General features: G+C 50.5%; 1 protein-coding gene across 13 annotated transcripts in view; it reads right to left on the minus strand.

Moving 5' to 3' along the window:
- Window positions 1-20,713, minus strand: part of TMEM8B (transmembrane protein 8B) — a 35,959-nt gene that overhangs the window by 908 nt on the left and 14,338 nt on the right. For 4 of the 13 annotated variants that reach the window (XM_079791425.1, XM_079791423.1, XM_079791424.1 and 1 more), the window contains 9 exons: window positions 13,236-13,286; window positions 10,177-10,310; window positions 8,681-9,006; window positions 6,029-6,122; window positions 5,684-5,807; window positions 5,467-5,609; window positions 5,081-5,259; window positions 494-640; window positions 246-362 (listed from right to left, as the gene is read on the minus strand). In XM_079791425.1, coding sequence (XP_079647551.1) covers window positions 246-362; window positions 494-640; window positions 5,081-5,259; window positions 5,467-5,609; window positions 5,684-5,807; window positions 6,029-6,122; window positions 8,681-9,006; window positions 10,177-10,249 — 1,203 coding nt within the window. In that variant the 5' untranslated portion in view covers window positions 10,250-10,310; window positions 13,236-13,286. Of the gene's footprint in view, window positions 1-245; window positions 363-493; window positions 641-5,080; window positions 5,260-5,466; window positions 5,610-5,683; window positions 5,808-6,028; window positions 6,123-8,680; window positions 9,007-9,601; window positions 9,871-10,176; window positions 10,311-13,235; window positions 13,287-14,307; window positions 14,343-16,306; window positions 16,515-16,863; window positions 19,679-20,713 lie in introns of those variants that run through there. The other 9 variants (XM_079791414.1, XM_079791419.1, XM_079791421.1 and 6 more) reach the window with 8 other exon arrangements.

Consider the following 20,713-nt stretch of genomic DNA (forward strand, 5'->3'; position numbering starts at 1 on the left):
TGGGGGAGGCAGAGAAGTGGGGCTCAGGAATGGGAGGCCCTGGAACCCAAGCCAGAGCCGGTCACTCTCAGGCTTCCCCTGAGCCATGGTTGTGACAGGAAGGTACCTAAGACTAGGATGGGCACCATGAGCACAATAGTGATGGTGACAGGATCTTAGCCCACCTTAAATTGGGGACCAGATACCCAGGGCCCTGAACCCAAGTCCTGCTAGGATGCCCCACCCACAGCTCCCCCCACCCTTACCCAGGCTGTCGCCAAGATCCCCAGGGCGAAGAGACTGGGTCCAAGCAGGTTCCAGAGTCCATGCCGGTCAAGCTGCAGAGCCATGGACAGCAGCATAGCCCCCAGCAAATACAGCACCTGGAGAGAGAGGACTCTAGGGCCTGGGCCAGGATGGAGAGGCACTTGGCAATGTCCGCAGGGAGAGGTTGGGAATGAATTTCAAGCAGACGTTAGCTATGATTGTCCCCCAGGGCCCATTCTGGACTGACCTGCTTGACCACAGGCTGTAAACGAGCCATGGCAATGACAGTGACCCACACGGACATTAAGGAGCCCAGGAAATCACAAAACTGTAGCACATCGTAGTCCATGATGCAGAAAACCACAATGCCTGGCTGGTCACAGGCATGATAGAACTGGAGAAAGAAATGACAGGCGTTGAGAGAACTGGGGGAGAGGCCCAGGTCTACAAAACAGAAGAAAGAGGCCACAGGGTGGTGATGTGCTGCTGCTGGAGAAGCAGAGGTCAGAGGTCAGATTTGGGAAATGCCTCACTCCCCACTCCTGAGAAAAATAGGGCAGGGAGGCCCGTTCTGCCTCATAAGCTGTATGTAACTGGCATCCCTGACCTTTAACCTCACCTTCCTAATCTTCCCGCTTCTGGAATGTGCTGTGGAGAACATCAGCCAGGAGGGTCCAGGTCTTTCAAGCTGAGTCCAATCCTTTCCCATTTCCTCATGCTTGCTGTGGGTCTCATCTACAATCCTCATCCTCGACCCAAGCTCTAGGGCTAGACTCTGGCCAAGCCAGACCTCGAGCCTCCCTAGCATGTCCCAGTCTCTCCTGATAGCGCAGACTCTGAGTCTGGCTCACTAACTGGCCCTCTTCATTACCTCCTACCCAATACCATGGTAGACACAGGAAGAAAAAAGGCAGTCCCTACAGCCATGGAGAAGAGCACGGTCTTCACACCATGGGAAACAATATGGGCATGAAACAGTGTCCAGCTCTCCTGCACTGTGGGGAACACAGCCGAGTAGGGTATGGAGGAGATTCAGAGAGGGGTGCAGGGAACAAGTGGTATTGTATCAAGCTATTCCGGGCTCCTCAATTAAAGAGTCACGGTCTACCATCAGCCCCCCGTGGTCTGTGGTCCCCGTCCCTGTGCCTCTCTGGACAATGCTATCATAGCCTCTGACATCCTATGTTCCCTTAATGTGAAAAGGTTACCCAGGAGTTACCTGAGTTCTCTTTGTCTTGGAACTTTTGCTGTCACTTTTCTCTAAACTTCTTGCAAAATTTATCTGATTTGAGTATTTATTAAAGCCAAACACGAAGAACATGTATGGTTGTAAGAATATCTTTGGTACAAAGATGATGGGAACACATATCCCTCTGAGGATTTCTGTCATTTGCCTTATGAGCCCACCCAAAGAAAAGATACTGAGGGCTTGTATGCATGCATATAAACATAAACAATGGACGCAAAACTCTGGGGGGAGAGGGCATATATGGGAGTGGGGTGGGGGGGGCAATGGTAAGATATGTACACATATAATACCTTAATAAAGAAAATTGGAAAAAAATAAATAAATAAACAAACTATCTCTGAAACATTAAAAAAAAGATACTGGACAGAGCTCTGAGGAAAACCGCTCCAGACCGAGAACAAACACCGCAGCAGCATGCTCACTCCTCCTATCTCCTAACATAATCCTTGCTCCATCAGGAAGAATGGGCTGTGATAGTGATGGAAGCAGGGTTAAGAAAACTAAGACGCGACCCCTCCTAGGCATCTCCCCTTCTAGAAACAGCATATAAGGAACACTGTAAGAATAAAATTTCGAGGCTTGATCAGAAAAAAGAAAAGAAAACTAAGACGCTATAATTGAAGAGAAAGGTTTTGACCTATGTAAACTTATCAAAAGCGACCACTGGAGCTGAGCTTAAGGCAGTCAGCAGATTTTAAGGGATCAAAAAGGTTTAAGATCTCTGTGAATCAGTCCTCTGGAAGCCATGGCTATTGAAGGCATCTCTTGAAAGGAGAAACAAGTTGGTGTAATTCCCAGGGTTGGACTGAAATACATCAGGATGAACTGAAGCTGGGGCATGAAGGTTAAGTGCTATGGCATCTAAAGGTGGTTTTTGAAGTGTCTTGCTCATTGACAAAAGGGACCCTTTAGGCACTGCTTTCAGCCCAGGCCAGTTTCTTCATCATTCTATTAAAAGGCAATCCTAAGCCACAAGGGCTGTGAATCTCAAAGAGCAGTAGCCTTACAGACCTTGGTGAGACAGGTCTCCAGGCCCTCCAGAGGTATGGCCTTGGGCGTGGGAAGAGGGCAGGGATATCCAGTCCACAGCTGAGAAAAGAGAGAGCTGAGCAACATCACAAGTTGTTCCTTCACTGGCAGTAACAGGGTCTCTTGAACTTCTGGGAAGAATGGAAATGGGAGAACCTAGTCTCCTGTTTGAATGAGTTAGAGTTGAGAACAAGAAGGTGGAGACAAGGTCAGGAAGAAAGATTTAGGAGGGGAAAGCATTATATCCCAAACTCTTATATATTTTATATTTTAAATATTTTACATATTTACATTTTACATTTTTAACTCCTGAAGAACAAACCTAATGTCTGCTCCTATGTTCTGGATAAGCATTTATTGCACTACTACCAAGTGTAGACTGTCCTGGATTTGAAGACAGAGAAGACTGTCTTCTACTATCCTGGTACTTTGACCTACAACATGACCAATGGATCCTTAGACGAAGACTGCTTAGGAACAGAATAAATCTAAACCAAGTAAAGAATGGGAGAAGAGGAACAACAGGGAACCTACCTGGGAAAACTGGGAGACTAGTAGCTCTACATTTTGGCCCATGTGGAAAAGAACAGGAGTTATAGCAGGACTTTAGGCCATACCTCAGAGCCAGTATATTTTCCTTGATCTTTTGCTATTGCCTTATTCCAGAAAGTAGAAGCTCTGTGTGTGATGCCAGGCACTTCAGGCTCCCCATGTTTGATTTGCCATTATAGCCAGGAAATGAGGAGTCATCGGAACTGAACACTCTGGAGACAATGCCCAGGGTGCTGTGCAAAATGCAGAACACATGCGCTCTCCCCCTCATGCTCCAGGCTCCTGCTACACTTAGGCACTCTTACTAATTGTGAATCACATTAGATCAGCATGCAGCCAAGAGTGGGCTGGTGGAACAGCTGTTGCTGGAGGATTTGGTGAGCAACAGTATAAGGGCATCTGGCAATAAAAGAAGAGAAACAGTGTCTAATATAAAAATAGAATGAGGCACTGTCAGAGCACGTCTAAAAAGGGGGGCAGTAAAGCAAAACCGGAGTGTGCTCTCTACATGGCATGGATCAGGCTACTCTTCCTTATCTGTGGATGAACGTCCAAGGAGGGACCTATGTATGACAGGACTCTCAGTGTCAGGACATCTCCCCCCCTTTCTCCTAAGTGATAAGTAGGACTTTTTAAAAATATATTTTTATTGATTTCAGAGAGGAAGGGAGAGAGCAAAAGACATAGAAACATCAATGATGAGAGAGAATCACTGACCGGTTGCCTCCTGCACGCCCCCCACTGGAAACTGAGCCTGCAATCTGGACATATGCCCTGACCAGAAATCAAACCGTGACCTCCTGGTTCATAAGTCAACGCTCATCCCCTGAGTCATGCTGGCCAGGCAGTATATTTTTTTAATTTGGACATATGTCTGATCTATAATGTTGAACAAAAGAGATGCACCTATTGGTTATTGTGTTATCTTTGTGGCCAAGACATGAGGAGAGTCTGAATCCATCTAAGATTTTTTTGTAGTGCTCACAGGCAGGCACCGTATGTCACAAGACACCAAGAGCCCAGAGATGAGATGAAAAGATCCCTAGATGCAGAACTTGGTGGAGGGGAGGGAGTCTATGTGGAGGTTGTCACATTAGGAGACTCACTCCTCTACCTTCCCTTAAAATATCTCTGATGCACGCTTGTAATATGAATTTTTATGATTATGAAAGAATGGGAAGGCACAGAGAAGATATTGTGGGGATTCTATAATGGGAGGAGAGGGGTTTAAAACTAAATTAATCTTCATCAAAATATGCTCCTTTGGGCTGGGATTTTATATGACATTGCCACTTCCCATGAGGCCTCAGACCGTAGTTGAATCGGTAAAGTTTCTTAGGATTCTAATAGCCAGACGTTTCTATCAGTTACCCAATTATAGATGCCCCTGCCTTCCTAAAGTCCCCATGATAATTCAAGGATGCCATGGCTACTAAATGGGGAGATGCCTTTCATACCATAAAATAGAATGTGCTCACGTTGTGGAATCCCCAGTGCGAGGGAGAACACGAACACTGTATAGCTAGCCCTCACATCATGAAAGGACGTGACGAAACTGATGACTTTCCATGTAGAAACCCAGGTGAAAGGGCAGGTCTCCTGCCCCATGCAGACCTCTCCCGGTGAAGGCACAATCTCACACTGCAGGGCAGTTACGTGGCCAGCGTATGGAGGTAAAGGTCCCTGTGCCCGCAGAGTGGACAGGCAGGGTGTGATGTGAGACAACTAGAGACCCACCAAGTCTGCAGTGGCTGGCAGCTGGTTATTTTCAGTTACAAACAGGCTTGTTCATTGATCCCAACGTGCCTCACAAAAATGACCGTATTCTACGCGTGCCATGACATGAAAGGGTAGGGAAGCGCTGCTATAGAAGGCAGTGAATTGGAGACATCCTCAATTATAAAGGTACAGACGTCCCAAACCAGTGGAGAACATGGGGAAAATGTAGACCCTCCCCCACCACTTGGATAAGGACTCGGTGAAGACACTGACGCCATCGCGTACCGTGGAAAAGAACATGGTGAAGGTGTAGACAGCAGCTTCCAGAACATATCGGCTCCGAATGGCCAGGACCACGGGTGGCAAAAACATGAGGTTGCTCAGGCAGAGCAGCAGTGTGGACAGCAGCTGGAACCCGTAGGTGAGCGCGTCCGCGCTGTCGGTGCAGCCCCAGCCCCGCCACCCTGCGGCGGGGAAGGCACAGGGTGGGTACGGGAGGCCGTCGGGAGTTCAGCAGACCCTTCCGCTGGGGGCCCCCAGCTGAGCCCTGCGCCACTGCCAGGGGAGGGGGGGTCTCACCCGGGCCCCACCCTCCCGTCCCCTGCAAACCCAGCCTCAGCTCGGGCTGCCGCCCCCTCCGGTCGCGGCTCCCCGGCCGCCCCGGCGCTCACCGGCCTTGCACTCGCAGGCCGCGTACAGGTAGTTGTGCGTGCGCAGCAGCTTGCACTGGCCGTAGGGCCCGCAGTCGTCCACACACGGGGACAGGAAGGTGCGCAGCCGCACCTCGGCAGTGGCGTTCCGGCACCGCACAAACCTGCGCACACACTGGGGGTCACGGGGGCTCGGCGCCACCTCCCGCCCCGCCCGGCCCCGCCGCGAGCCACTCACCGAGGCCCCGCCCCGCACAGGGAGCGGAGGGTCAGGAACCACGTCCCGGTCTGTGGGAACGGGATTCGCAGCCTGGCCACTCGGGATGTGGCGCTGACTGAGAGGAGGAAGCCAGCAAGGGACTCTGGGAGGGGGGAGAGGGGTCAGGGGTCAAGAGAGAAAGGTCAACGTGGGGTCACCAGGTAAAGAATCTTCACTCACCTGCGCCCGCCCACTTCCCCGAGACCCTAGCCCATCCTTCCTTCGTGCCCTCCCCCTCCCCATGCCCCCTCCTCCCCCTCCCCATGCCCCCTCCTCCCCTCGGGACTACCAGCCTTCTCCCCTAACGCCATTCCTCAGCCTCACCTTTGGAACAGGTCACTGCTGCATCCCCCAGACTCAAGGGCACCTCGTGAGTCAGGCATCCAAACACGGTCACATTTTCCTGGCGCAGGGAGCTCTGGGGAGGGCGGTGTGAAGATGAAGCTGTCCCACCCACCCGGTCCGACCACCACCATCACCCAGACTCCTACACCTGTTAACCCTCCCCATAAACTCCTCCAGGCCCTCGCCGGACCTCACGTTCCTGCAGGTGCTCTCAACGCCAAAGCCAATCTCTCCTCCCTTTTTAGAACACAAAACCTTGGAAAACACCAAATCTCCCACATCAGAGATGCTTCAAAGACAGATGAAAAGACAAGGCCCAATTCTGAATCCTTTGGGCAGAATTTTTAGACTGTTCAGGCTAAAGAGAATACCCCCTTTTTTTCAATCTTATCTAGCTTGTCGCGGGGAAGGGAAGAGGTGCTGTTGCTGGACGTAGAAAGTAGTTGTGAACAAAGGCAACTGTAAGGTTTTCAATCATCTTCACCTCTTCACCGGAGTCTGAAGGCAGGAGGCATGTAAAGAAATGTACTCTTCCTCAGGTGAAATGATCAGGTACTCCCGGGTGGTAATGGAATGCCTGAGGGATTAAATATAGCAGCCTGGCTGGGATGAAAAGAAACCGGATATCCATAGGAGTAAATGTAAAGGATTGTCTAAAGGAATAAAGGTAGCAGGTTGCCATAAGCTCACCTCCAGAAGGATTTGAGGCAGCTTATTAAATACATATGGCAGGATAAAATCAATGCATGAGGGAAATTGAAAACTCAGGATAGAACAATAAAATTTGCTCCTAAATGTGGGCCATATATTTGATGCTGACTTCCAAGCAACCAAAGCAAAGAAGGAAACATGATGAGTGATCAGATTTGTAAGTCCATCAGGTAAAGGTTAGTCAGAGGCCCATTAGAGTAAATGGACAAGAATGCAGAGAGGGACAGGGTAGGGGGCTGCCCGGGGCTGGGCCTCTACTCTCAGGATACTGAGGAAGAACAAGTATGGGTGCAGCTGGTCTAGGTCAAATCAACACTTCACTGTCATTGCCCAAAGGCATGGCAGTAACAAATAAACATGCAGTGTTTAGCCAGAACAGAGTCAAACAGAATTTGAGTATAAAAATAAGGAGCATCTTCAAGTTGAAGAATCAGCTCTGTCCTGACCAGCAGGAGCACCTGAAAGTTCTGACCTATGTACCATAAAAGACCACATCAAGCCACAGACCAGATCTCAGGTCGGTTCATAGGAAAATGGTCCCTGCCCCAGAGCTGGGGGATAGTAGAATTAAAAGGATCGCTGGCTGAGGGATCCTTACTGGATCAATGCTAACCTAAGAGAGTTGCTAATAGCCTGACACAGGACTCTGCCCTCAGTCCAGTCTTATCCAATGCTGAAAACAATGACTAAGAGGTACAGAAAGCTGGCTTTTCAAGTGTGTGAATTACCACAGTGGAGAAAGCCCAAGACCCAAACCAGTATCATTAGGCAATGCCTCAAAGGTGAACATAAATTCTTCCATTGGGGTTAAAAAGTTCACTGCAAAAATATGAGCTGGGAATTGGCAGTAGGTCACATGAACCAGGCTCAGGGCACAAAATATGTATGCCCCTTGGTTACAATTAGATAAATAAGAAGTTAATATGAAAAAGGACTGGGAAGATACACACCAAAAGACTAAGCAGTTGTTTTATGAGGATGTCTTCCTCTATTTTCCAAAGCTTTTACATGTGAGTCTATTATTTCTATAATTAAAAAGTAAATGAATAAAATTGTTTTTGAAGAAAATAAAAAGGAAGGAAAGGAAAAAGACCCAGAGATCTTTATTCACCCCAAACCCCAGGTGATCGGTGTGGTGCAGGAGCAGAAAGAGGTGATATAATCGCAGGCTGCACACACGCCCTGGTCAAACCACCTCGGACCATTTATTTCAGAGACATGTTGACCAGAGGTTTGACCGAAGGAGACAGCAGAGGATGGGGGGAGGTCTAAGATGCTGATATTTTTCAGCTTTGAGAAGGTTGAGGGGCATCTGAAGGGCTGCTAAAATCGGACAGGGATATAACAAATGCACCACACTAATACAAGATGTGAATAATTGGGGAGAGTATGTGGGGTAAGAGAGGGGACATGGAAACTCTCTGTACTTTCCACTCAATTTTTCTATAACACGCTCTGAAAAAAATCAAGTCTATTAACTTTATTTTTAAAGGACTGGGATAGATTCACTAAAATATAGCTTCTGGGGCAAAACAAACATCAGATCATAAAAATCCACAGAGGTAGGTTTGCGTGGAATGTCAAGACTGCCATTAGCAACTGGAGCTGTCTAAACATGGCCTCCATAGGTGAACTCCCCATCACAGGAGATATGCAAGAAAAGTGAACACTTGCCGTAGAGAGAGGCCCTTAGTAAGTGGGCGGTTCAGCTACAAAACTGGGGAAATCTGGACCATTCTGAATTGCCCTGGCTGACCCAGCCCATTCGCAGTAGAGTCAATACCCAGGGCATGTTTGTTGACCAGAATTGGGCTGATATGGTCTCTAATCTTAAAGTTGGGTAAAAGCAACCTGCATCGTCTTGCCACCTTCTTTTTCAAGTTCCCCCATAGGGGCGGCCTCCCCCTCGCCACAAAGTACCGCATTGAGATGGAGCTCCAGGCTGAGGACACCTCCACTGTCCAGCACCGGCAGCAGCCTCAGGCCAAACACAGCAGGGCGCTCAGGGGGGAGGGCCACGCTGGGGCCGAAGAAGATGTAGAAGTGGACGGAGAAGGTGTCCAGCTCATTGCGCAGAGTCGGGCGCACTGGCCAGCAGTGCTCAGGTGGAGATGTGGCCCCAGGCTCTTCCACGGGGGCACCAAGGGACGGTGGCTCTAGGGGCAGTGGTTGGTTGCCCAGTGACTGGGGCATGTTCATGGCAGCTCCAGGGGCCAGGGCACGGGTCAGGCTGGGCTTGGGGCACTCTGTGGGGCAAAGGAAATCAGAGCTGAGGCCTGCCACCCTCACAGCCCTTCGGCCCCACCACAAACCAGATCTGAGCCAGACAGGCTTTAACAAGGGTGGGAGGGGTGAGAACTAGAATCAAATGTCCCTTGGGAGTATGCGGCATCCAGGGTCACAGGAAAGGGCCCAGGGATTTCCTAGTGGCCACAGCTAATAGAATGTCATGTTGGAGGGAATCAAGGTCAGCTCTCCCTCCCGAAGGACACTGTTGAAACAGATGGCTGCCCTCTCACTGACTTGCATGGGCTTTTGCAAGGCCAGTGCCCCAGAGGTCCTAGCTGTCCTTGCCTACCCAGGAAACGGAAAGAGAGACTAAATTAAGGAGAACAACCAGGTCCCTTAGTGAGCCCCAAGTGGTGGGAAAATTATCTGAAGCCTTCCCAATGACTTCAAGCTCCAAGAGGAAGGGCTTCAGGGAGTGTGAAGGAGCCTGGGTGGGGTCAGGGAGGTTGCAGGGACATGCAGAGGGGCAGTGGGCACAGCCACCAGGCCTGCCTCTTCCCATCACAGATGCCAACACAAGCTGGGCGGCTGGGGCAGATGTGGGCTTCTGACCTTGCAACCGCACACACAGCTGGAAGCGGACGGTCCTGCCAGAGCCCCGGGATGGTGTCTCCACGCGCACGTAGACCCAGCGCCCCCAAGGGGGCAGTGCTAGCTCCAGCTGGCATACCGAGGCACCTCCACATGCCACAGAGCTGGAGTTGTGCAGGGGTGGGGCCTTGGGACGTAGGCGAAGTGTCAGGGGGCAGGCGGATGCCCCTCGGCCCCCCACACACACCAACTGTGCTGAAACCCTGTAAGTGAAGCTGGGCACAAAGACCCTGGGCAGAGGAGAGTTTGGGGGTAAGAAAACATAGGGTACGGAAAGGTGAGAGGGACACCAGAATGAGGGAAACACTGGGAAGAAGGGGGCAAGGAGGAGCTAGGGACACGAGGATGGGAGGCCTTTTCAGGTCCTCCTCTCTGTGCTGGGGGAGAGGGAGGCAGGAGTCCAACCCACCCTGGGGGCTCCGGGAGGCCCAGCAGGAACAGGCAGATAGACTTAGAGGCCAAGAGAAGCCTGTTCCCTGTTTGAGGTCAGGGAAGGAAGAAGGAAAGGGCCAGGTTTAGGGGGGGAGTCAACTTACTTGTATAGGGCTGAGCGATTGTGGGGGGAGAGGGTTTGCTCTGAGGGACGGCCAGGCACCAGCACAGCAACATCCAGTAAACGCCGGACAATCAGCTGCGGCTGAAGGAGGTACTGACACTCATCCTGGAGACCCTAAGACAAAAGCAGGGGTGGTAGGAGGAGAGACAGCAAGGGTGCTGCTAAAGCAAGGTGAACAGAAATGGCCGATGGGGGAACACCTCCTCTGGCCTCCTGCTCCCAGGGCTGAGGTCTCTCTAAGTTCTGGGTCCTTCCTGCTGGATTAGCTCTGTCCTTCCTAGACCTGCAGGATCTGCTGTGATCCTCAGCCTTGGCTGAAGTTTGGGATTCAAAACCAGGCCCTTCTGACAATCAGGCCCAGCCTGCTCCTCCTGCAATCTAACCCCTCCTCCTGAGCATTCCTGAACAGCCCCTCAAGGCAATTTCAAACCACCCCAACCCCCTACCAAACCCTCAGGAACTTACAACAGTGGCTCTATTTGGGCATTGTAAAGCTCCATAAAGGCCTCCAATCCAAACCTCCCCCCACACCCCCACCCCGGCACAATGTGCATCTTTAATTTCCTTTATTCCCCACCTGCCCTTTCCAAATACTTGTCCATGCTCTGCTTTAATACCCCCACGGAAGGGCCACTCTTTAGCTCCGGGCAACTTGAGAATAGAAACCTGATTGTATTTTTGTTTCCCCAGACACAGAGCCTAATAGAAAGTGTACACCTCACAGATGAGTTTGCTAGAATCAGTGAAGAAATGAATCAACACAGCTGAGGGCAGCTCTGACGTTCATGAAGCCAAAGCCTGCCTTCTGTCTCCCCTCCCACTTCTCTGTCTCAAGGGGCCCACAGGTGCCTCTGCTCCTTCTGCTCAGGCTAGAGAACAGCCACATCTCCCTGCTCTTCTGGATCAGACCCCCAGCCCTTCTCTCCTCAGCTGACACACCCCTAACCCACACAGCTTCAGCACTCTTCAGCGAACACAGTCCCATTTACTCCAGTTCCTTCTCTGCAGCATTTGCAGCTATCTAAGCCCTGCAAGTGGAGCAGTTCAGGGGAGAAGGGGCCTCCTGAATAGGGTTCTCTGCTCTTCTGAGATTAGAGGACCTTGTGCAGCCCAATAAACTAGAGGCCATGCTCACGTACATGTTTATTCTGACCAAGACATAGCTCTAAACCTTGTTCTGGGACAAAAGCTCCAGGCTCTGACATGCCACTGAGTTCCACACCATGGGACAAGCCAGCCAAGGCACAGAGTTCCAGCAAAGCTGGAAGGAGGCCTTGAAGGAGGCAAGGCCGGAAAATCCCATTACCCTCTGCCTGGAATTTTCCTGTGATTTTTGCATCACTGCATCCCCAATGCCTCGCACACCACCTGGCAAACACTAGATGCTAAAAAAATATCTGCTGAGTTAAAGAATGGAGACCAAAAAGAGTATACCTAAAAAAAAAAAAAAAAAAAGGAGTGTGCCTTCAGAGAGCTCCTAAACCCCTCATTTCTCTGATATCCAAAGCAAATGTCTCTCATCTTTGGTATCAAACCTTAAGGACCAGAACTACTAGCACAAGTGATTTCATCAACCCCACGTCCCATGACAGGAATCTCGTGGTGACTGATCCCCAAGGGCGGGCGCCCATGCTCCGGAGGTGGCCCGTTTCCTTGTTGGACAGTTTGGGGGAAGAAAAACTGCTCCATATATTGCTTGCTAGTGGCTTCACTGAAGGATCAGTGGACATACCTCAATGGTTAAGGTGTGCTCCTGCCGTACACTGTATAAGGTGCACATCCAATACCCCTCCTTAATGTAAGAGGAGCATTCAGTGGAGACCAGGGAAGGTGCAGAGATTCAGCGACCTTCACCCTGTGATGGGGCTAATGAAAGGGCACCAGAATGAAAGTCCTCAAGAACAGCCAAGGCAAAAGCCAAGTGAGAGTCCAAACTGAGTCAACATCAGCGGTCATGGAAGGAACAGGGTCAAAGCCTGGAAACTCGGGAAACCAGGAGGGCCAAACGTGAGAAGTGGTGTGGGAAAGAAGCTGGAACGGAACACCCTATATTGATTCCTAGACTGTCCTAGCAGGCTGGGCCGGGTTTCTTTAGAAAGGCCTCAGCAGGGTGGCCAGTCCCAGGCTCTGGATGGGGCTTGCAGACTGAAGATGCCCCAAAACCACTTGGCCTTCTTCGTGAGAATATCCCAGTACCCTGTACATGTCAGTCCCTGACCCACCGTCGGTCAGCTGTAGCCAACATGTACATAAATGAGCGCTGGATAGACTACACGGGGCAAGAGTGGAAGCAGGGAAACCACTTAAAAGGTTACTGGGGTGGCCCAGGAGCAAGCTGAGGGCAGGTGTGCTAAGAGTAGAAATAGAAGTAGATGCACAAAGGACATGCTTTTAGAAGTAGAGTCAATGAGACTTATCTTTAGGAATTGATTGTAGAGAAGTGAGGGGGGGAAGAAGAATCAAGTCTGACATCTAAATTTGGAGCTTGAGCAGTGAATGGCAGGGCCATTTACTGAGAAGAAGACTAAAGAAAGGAAAGACTTGGACTGGGAGAAGTGAAATGGGAACTGAAGAGATTTTTGCTTTTGGCTTTGTTTTAATTTGTACAGGCTACGTTTGAGACATTTCTTAGATTTCTAATTGAAGATGTCAAGTAAGCAGGTGGGTATAAAGTCTGAGATTCAAAGAAATTAGGGCCCACTGAGTACACTTGGAAGGCATTAACTTATAGGTGGTACTTAAAACTATTGTGCTGGAGATATCTAACAAGAGAATAGATAAATAAGAAAGGAGTTGTCCCAGGACCAAGCATTGAAGCCCACAATATGCTTGCTCAAGCAGAGAAGACACCAGGAAAAGGAGGCAGAGAAGGAGTGGGCAGTGGGCAGGAGGAAAACCAGAGAGTTCTGTGAAGGCCAAGAGAAGAGTCCTTCAAGAAGGGAAGAGAGATATAAGGAACTTATTAACAGCTGGTTACTAGGTAACTCTGGAGAGGGGAAGAGGGAACTGTAAGGGAGACAAGGGAAGAGGAAGACTTACTTTTCACTGCCTTTTGTACCTTTCGAATGTTGTACCAGGTGCATTTATTACCTATTCAAAACACAAACAAAACAGTTGAGGAGGAGGAAGAGCAGAATGAGCGCTGTTAGCAGATTTTAACCTCTTCAGTTGAGATACTGAGCCATGTTTCATCCTAGTTGATGGATTCAACCAAATCCTTTCTTCTGTACAATCTGCTTATCTGGCTTCCTTATCGTGGTTTTCATTATTTTACCTGCTGTCATTTACTTTCAAATCTTAGACTGGGGAGAGGAAGCATCCAAGGAGAACTGTGCCCCACATATTTTGGAGAACTTTCCCCTAATGAGCCATTTGGGTGCCAGATGTTACCCACAGTTCAAAGGCCAGCCCCTTAGGGCAGACCGGCAGCTGGACATCACAGGATGAACACATGTTCCAAGACAGGAAAGGCAAGGAGATGGAGGGCATGGGTCAAGATGGAAGAGGTTGATAGAAAGAGGAGAGGAAAGGAGGAGAAATGAGATCAGTTTTGGACAATATGAGTTTGAGAAGATGGCAGAAGGGCAACAAAAATTTGCCACACCCCCACTATGTGCCAGGCTCTGTGCTGGGTGCTGGGAATACAGTGGTGAATAACACAGATACATTGGATAGCAGAAGTGTGGGACCAGAGCTCAGGAGAGTGGCCTGGACCAGATAAGTCACTTCCCTTTAACAACCTCCTAAGGTTTTCTATCACTCGCAGGATAAAGTTCAAACTTCATAATCTGGACTCTGCTGGCCCCTCCCACTCACTTACCCGTCCCAACAACCACCCCACACTGAACCACTACAGTTCTCAAGCTTTAGCCCATGCTATACCCACCCTGCAGTGCCTTTCCTTGCCTTCTCAACTTCAGGCCTCACCTTCTAACAGTTTCCTAAGACCACCTCTACAAGCTGAGTTAGCCATCTCTCCTTTGTCCTCTCAAAACACCTCTTATATCTCACTACCATACATCTTATTTATCTGTGTCCCCAGCACTCAACCCAAGGCCTGGGACAAAGCAGGTACTCAAGGACTAGGGTTTAAAGGGAGGTCTGAGCTTACCCCCAAAGCTAAGGAGGGCCCTCGAAACAGTCCTCCCTTCTTATTGATATGACTCTTCAGTCCCCACCCAAGGATATCCCTGAACCCACATTACTTCCTGTGTTGGCCAAGCCTCATAGGAAGTCAAGACCTGGAATAAGGAAAAAGCAACTTGAGAAGATGGAGCCCTGGAGAAATATTCTGGATAATCCACCCACAGGCTAGAATCTAGGGAATTAACCAAAACTTAAAGAATCCTTAGAAGCCCATTTAAGATTCCTAAAGGTAGTCAGATTCTCAGAGGGACTGCAAAGATGATCCTTTCTTCCCCATCCCCACCCCTTGAGCCTCTAGAACAGGCCTAACTGAAGAGCTACATCTCTCATGGTGTCCAGGTCTGCTGCCATTCATGGGCAAGGTGTAACTATGCCCTCCTCTCTCTAACCTCACCACACTCCAGAGAGTTCTGCTGGCTAGGGCTCCAGCTTGCAGTAGCAAGTCCCCCACACGCCACTTGCTTTATCTAGTTGCAAATGGGTATGTCAACCAAACCTGGTTCTGACCTCTCCTAACTAGGCTTCAGCACCCATAATATCAACCCAGGCTTAGGTCCCTATTTCCTCCTGACCACCCAGAGCTTCAGAAAGATTTTCCCTGCCAGTACTCACAAAGAGAGTCCAGGATCAGAGTTAGGATCAGGAACTGGCTCTTTGGAATTTGACCAAAGACCTAAGACAGTCCTCCAAATAGAATAACCCTTCGTTCTGATAGGAGTCAAGACCTACCTAAAACCCAGAGCCATTTCCAGGTGAGCGCCCAACATGCTCTCATCCAGAGGGCTCCCAGACCTTGAAAGGAAGTTCTCTTGTACATCTCTCTTAGGAAAAACAGCCTATCACTGAAGCCTCCAGACAATCCGTCAGCCCTAGTTCCCATTCTGAAAACAGCAGTGCCATGTACTGGAAACCAGTACACACGTCCCTGTGGGATTCTCAGCTCATTCAGCTACAGTAGGAGGAAGAAAGGTGAGTCTACCACAGCCACAGAGCTCCTTCCGTCAAGGATCTCAGCCTGGAGAGGTATCTCCAGATCAAATCTTCACCTGATGGGGAATTTATGTCCCTCTCAATTCTCAATGGCCAAACCCTGATAGCTTTCATGTTCTTTAGCATCCTATTCTTTAAATCCTCTCTCTGCTCATGCTCAGTCCTTACCACTGGCCCACACACACTTGGCCATCCCACTCTTGACAATGACCAGCTTATCACACCCTCCAACAGGAGTAAGAAAACTATAGATCCTATCACTACAGGGAGAAAGTCTGCCCAACACCCGGGAGCGGCAGGAAAACTCTGTGGTGTTTCCTTCCACTCCAAACCGGCTGGGAAAAGCATTCTGACGTTTGAACATACACTTCAGATGTTAACCACCTCTGCTCTATGAAATCAGTACAGATATTAGGAGGAAAGGGGGGCAACAGTCTGGATGGACACCAACTGCCCAAAGCCTCCTTTTAACAGGAAGGTCTTCCCTGCCCCAGAGTGTTCTTGCACGGTCTTCCAGAGGGTGTAGGGAGCTGAAATCATGATAGGAGAGGAACGCATTCTCCCAGATGGACTGACTGGGCTGTAGCCTACAAGAGTGGGCAGGGCTATCTTGGGTTTGTGCAGCAGCATTTGACTTGTCCCCAGCTGGCTTCTGATCACCTCGATTCACCCTTGCACCTTCCAATGGGAAGGGACACTACTCTGCAGTGCCGGGGCCTCTGGCTGACTGCAGACTCTGAACTTTCCTTTCTGCTTACGTGGACCCACCATGTCCTCCTAAGGTTCCCAAACTGCCTCATACAAATCTTGGTCCACCACGTGACCTGCTGGCCTCCAACTAGGGTCCCTCCCAGCCACCCTCATGCAGTTTCCCATCCTGGTACAAGGCTGGTGTCCCAGGTAACCATGAGGGGAATTCAGCAGAGCTGGAGAAGCAGCTCTGGCCCCTCCTGCCCTAGACAACATCAACCCACCTTGACAGAGATGTGGCCGTGGGCCTGGGGAAGGTGGGCAGCCAAGAACCAGTCCCCAGGTAAGGGGCTGCTGACGTTAAAGATGCCTGACGTGCGGTTGGGCAGTGTCCAGCTGAGGGTCAGTGAGAAAACCCCAGGCACAGCCGTGTCCCCTGGGAAGTGTGTGTGCAGGGGATTGATGACAGGGGGTGCCCCGGACCGGAAATACCTGGGGACCAGAATGAGGAGAGGAGGAAAGCAGGCAATGAGGTGGGGGATGAGAAATGGGGAAAAGAAAGAACAGTCACTCATCACCAGCAAATAAGTAGATTCTCTATACTGACACAAACAACAAAGTGGATCCAGGTCAGGGGTCGGCACAGAAGGGGTAAAAGGTCAGCTCAGGCACTCACACAGTCACACTTTGGTCTTGGCCCTCACTCAGTCATACTGCAACCTCAACAAGGGTCAGGGGTCAGGGTCAAGAGGTCAGTTTAGATACTCATAAACTAACACTTTAGTTTGGAAAGCGGTCTGGGGTTAGAAGTGAGGGTCAGGAGGTTAGCTCAGACACTCACACAGTCACACTTTGGTCTGGGCAATGGTCCCCAAAGGATCCCCCCTGCTCCTTGAAGATGATGAGGTTCCAAACAGCCAGGAATGTGTCCTCAGGAACATGGAAGTGGAAGAGTTCGGTGCTGGCAAAGGAGCGGAAAGGACTCAGCTTGCGGGGTGAGCAGGTGGAGTAATCGGTCAGGAAGAGGCCTCCTGGGGAGCAGGCGAAAAAGAAAGGGGCAGGTAGGATCGAGGACATTTCCATTAAGCAGCAGGCGCACCAGTCTTCCTCACCAATAGCACCAACTCAACAAATGTTCTTCTCTGAGACAGGAACTGGGTCTCATGCTGCCCTAACCATCATCTGCTTTAATCTTTACAATGACCTTGAAAAAATGACCTGTTTTTATAGATAAGGGAACTGAGGCTTAAACCTAGATCTGTATAAATCCAAAACCAGGGCCCTTTATGTGACCCCACGGCTCCCCTCACTTAGGAGTCATTGTTCTGCTGTTACCAAGCCTAACAAAACAGAGGTGTGGACGGTGAGCATGAGAGTGTGTGTGTTGGCACGGCTCTTGGGCCACTGAGCTGGCTAGAACTCCACCTGTGGGGCTTGGGAGTCAGCATGAAACTGTGTAACTTCCTTGTTTATTTTCTTCCCCCTTCAGTTCCCCTGTGGTCGGGAGCAGTAAAAATCCTCAGAAGCTTCACAACAGCTGTCTGTGTACCCGCTCAGGGCAGGAGGGGGAAGGGCGGAGTGTGGTGAGTCTGTGAGGGGCCTGCCTGGGTGGCGGAGGCAAGGACAGGAGCTGGCAGGCCACCACCAAAGCCCTGGGAGAGGAGGAAAGGGAGTCACCAGGCCCTCTGGGGCTCAGAATAAGCAGCCAGAGGGGCTTCCCAGAGGGAGCCCCAGGGAGGCAGTCAACTGGTGACCTAGTGGGATCTCAAACCTCTTGGGAATATTCATATGCAGGGCAGAAGAAGGTGGGAGGGTCATCTCTAAATGAAATGCTAAGATACCTGATCATGGCTGTTAGGAGCAAAGCCAAGGTGAATAGGAAAGTCTGGTGTCAGCAGCTAGGACTGCTATAATAGTGAAAATAACCCAGTAGCTCAGCTGGATAGCAGAGTCCCAAACGGCAGGCAAAGTTCTGGGGAATCTGACAGCCTGCAGACAAGTCTAGTCCCAGAGAAGGCCCGAAGATGCCTCTAAGACAGGTGAGAAGGTTAGGAAATCACAGCTTCAGGGATGAGGGGTGGGAGGGGGAGGCCTGAAGCAGTTTTCAGCCAAATAGGAAATACCCACAGGGCTTACCTAGTCTGACACTCTCCCTCTCTCGAAATGGGAGGTTTAACTCCAAAAATGAGGTATTTGCAATAACAGAGAAAGAGGCATCTGGGGAAAGGAGGCGGCTGAAGGAGGCACCCTGGTTAAGGTTGGCCCCACTGAGCTGCAGCAACTTCCAGAGTCACCCTGCAGAGAAGTGGGGGCCATGGTTACACCCAAGGACTAGTCTGCCCAGTTCAGACCACTTGAGCAGTCTCTACTGTCAGCAAGGAAGACGTGCCACCTTGCAAGCTGAGCGCTGCCCAGGAACCAGAGGCTCACAGAGCAGCACTGAGAGAGCAGTGGCAATGTATCTAAGAGGGATGAAGGGAAATGAACCAACTATGGGGAAGATAGGTTTCCTAGGATCCTGGCTATGACAACCGGAAGGCAGAAAGCCAAGAACTGAATAGCCTAATCTCCTGTCACAAGAAAGCAGAGCTCTGGAGCACCCTCTGCTGGGGGCAGGGAGGCTTCTCCTCCCCAAGGCTGGTACCATGTAATGAGCCATTGCTATTCTTAGGAAGAAATCTTGGCCAGGCCCCAGTGCAGACCCTCAGAGAGCTGCTCATGAAAAACAGCTAATGATCTTTGGGAAACAATAGACAAACGAGCACACAGAGCCCCAATGATTCAAACGAACATGCATGTCCCCATTCACTCCACGTTTTGCTTTGGGGTTGCTTTCATCTAGGCCCACAGAGCTGTGTCCCACAGGAAGCATGAGTAAGGTCCCAGGCAAGCTCAGATGAATCTGGATGCCCCAGTACTTCCAAATGGAGCTCCGGTGATTCTCCTCCACCAGCTGAAACACACACACACACACACACACACACACACACACACACAGGCTAAGGCTGGCCTGCTAATGACAGCACTAGGTAGGAAAAAAGGGTCACTTTCTGGAATGGCAAGGCCTGTCTGGGTTATGCAAATGCAGTCAGCTGAGCCCAAGGACCAGGAGACCCCGGTGATACCTTCCATTCCTGAAATGAGATTGCAGCCAACAATAAGCATTTATGGAGACCGACTGCTGCTATGGTCCTGTAGTGTATCACGCCCACCAGGACCTAGTCACAGAGCACTCCTGCAGGGCAGGCCACAGTGACCAGGCGGTGACTGTGAACAGCACGAAGGGCTCCCCTGCCTGCAGTCGGGCCCGTGCAGCACTCTTTTCCAACTTCATTACAGTTCTCCCCAAACCACCTAAACCTGCTTCTGGACAATCGTGCTTTAGTCCACATCTCCCCACTTTCTACTGCTCTGTGGCTGTCAGTCAGCCTCCTCCCCGAGTCAGCGCTTGCTTGCCCAATGAGCTCATGAACAAAGAAGCCATGATACCAAAATTGGAAGCTATGAATTGGGCTCAACAGTAGGGACTCCCCCCACCCAAACTGAAAAACTGACCTGGCTACTACCTTCCTTCAAGGAGTCAGGCTGGGGCAGGTGGATTCCTTGTGAGTGTTGTGAGAGGCATCCGAACAGGGAACAAGCCACTGGGAAGCTAGCACTTCAGTGCTCTGTCTGCAGGAGCAGGTCGAGCTGAAGATAACATGCGTGGGCCACAACACGTACCCTCCCCTTACACAATAATATAAAATACTCAGAAGTCACACAGAATCGCCTGCACTCGCCAACGCACAATCATGTACACACACAATCATGTACACACACAACATTCCCACAGATCCCTCAGGTATACACTCGGACATGTAAGTGTCCAGACACCAGTGAGCTTGGGGCAGTGACCTTTGGCATGCATTCATCTCCTCAAGTTTGTACATTGAACCAGGTCCCCACAGCTCACTGAAACCCAGCCCCCACCTCCAGCTACTTTGTTAGTGATTAGTGCCAAAGACTCTCTCAGGCACATCTCCATCCTATCTAGAGTGCCACCCTCCCCCTCCCCCCCATTCCCGAGGTAGCTGAGGTTTGGGGCACGAAGACCATAGTCATCTCCTTAGGATGGGACCATCTTTATGGCACAAATCCTCTGACCAGGACCCCTCTCCTCCTCCCACATTCCACCTGTTAAGAAGTTGGACCTCTCCCTCTCTTATCCAAATCACTTTCTGGCTGGATGGGAGCCCTAGGCTGACAACTGGCACATGAGGAAGAGTTTGTGATGAAGCCTCCTTGTGGGCAGACGGGGGTGTGGGGTGTGTGTGTGTGGGGGGGGGGGGAACAGACTGTGCTTTGAGCCTTTCCCCACTTGGGTTTGTTTTCCTATTAGGCTATAATGCAGTGAAAAAAACGAGTGTGGGGTAGTAATTAGGAAACTTTTTTCTAGCCCCAGTACTGCCATTTACAAGCCGTATGACCTGGAGCAAATTGCTCCCCTGCTGAGCCTCAGTTTCCCCATCTGTAAAATGGCCTTTGAGTTTCAACCCTGCTCTAAAAGTGTAAGGAATTGCCCAACCGGTTTGGCTCAGTGGATAGAGCATCGGCCTGTGGACCAAAGGGTCCTGGGTTCAATTCCAGCCAAGGGGGGGCACGTACCTGGGTTGCAGGCTCCTCCCCGGCCCGGGCCTTGGTGCGGGGAG

This window comes from Cnephaeus nilssonii, assembly GCF_951640355.1.
Source record: "Cnephaeus nilssonii genome assembly, chromosome: 14".
Lineage (NCBI taxonomy): Eukaryota > Metazoa > Chordata > Mammalia > Chiroptera > Vespertilionidae > Cnephaeus > Cnephaeus nilssonii.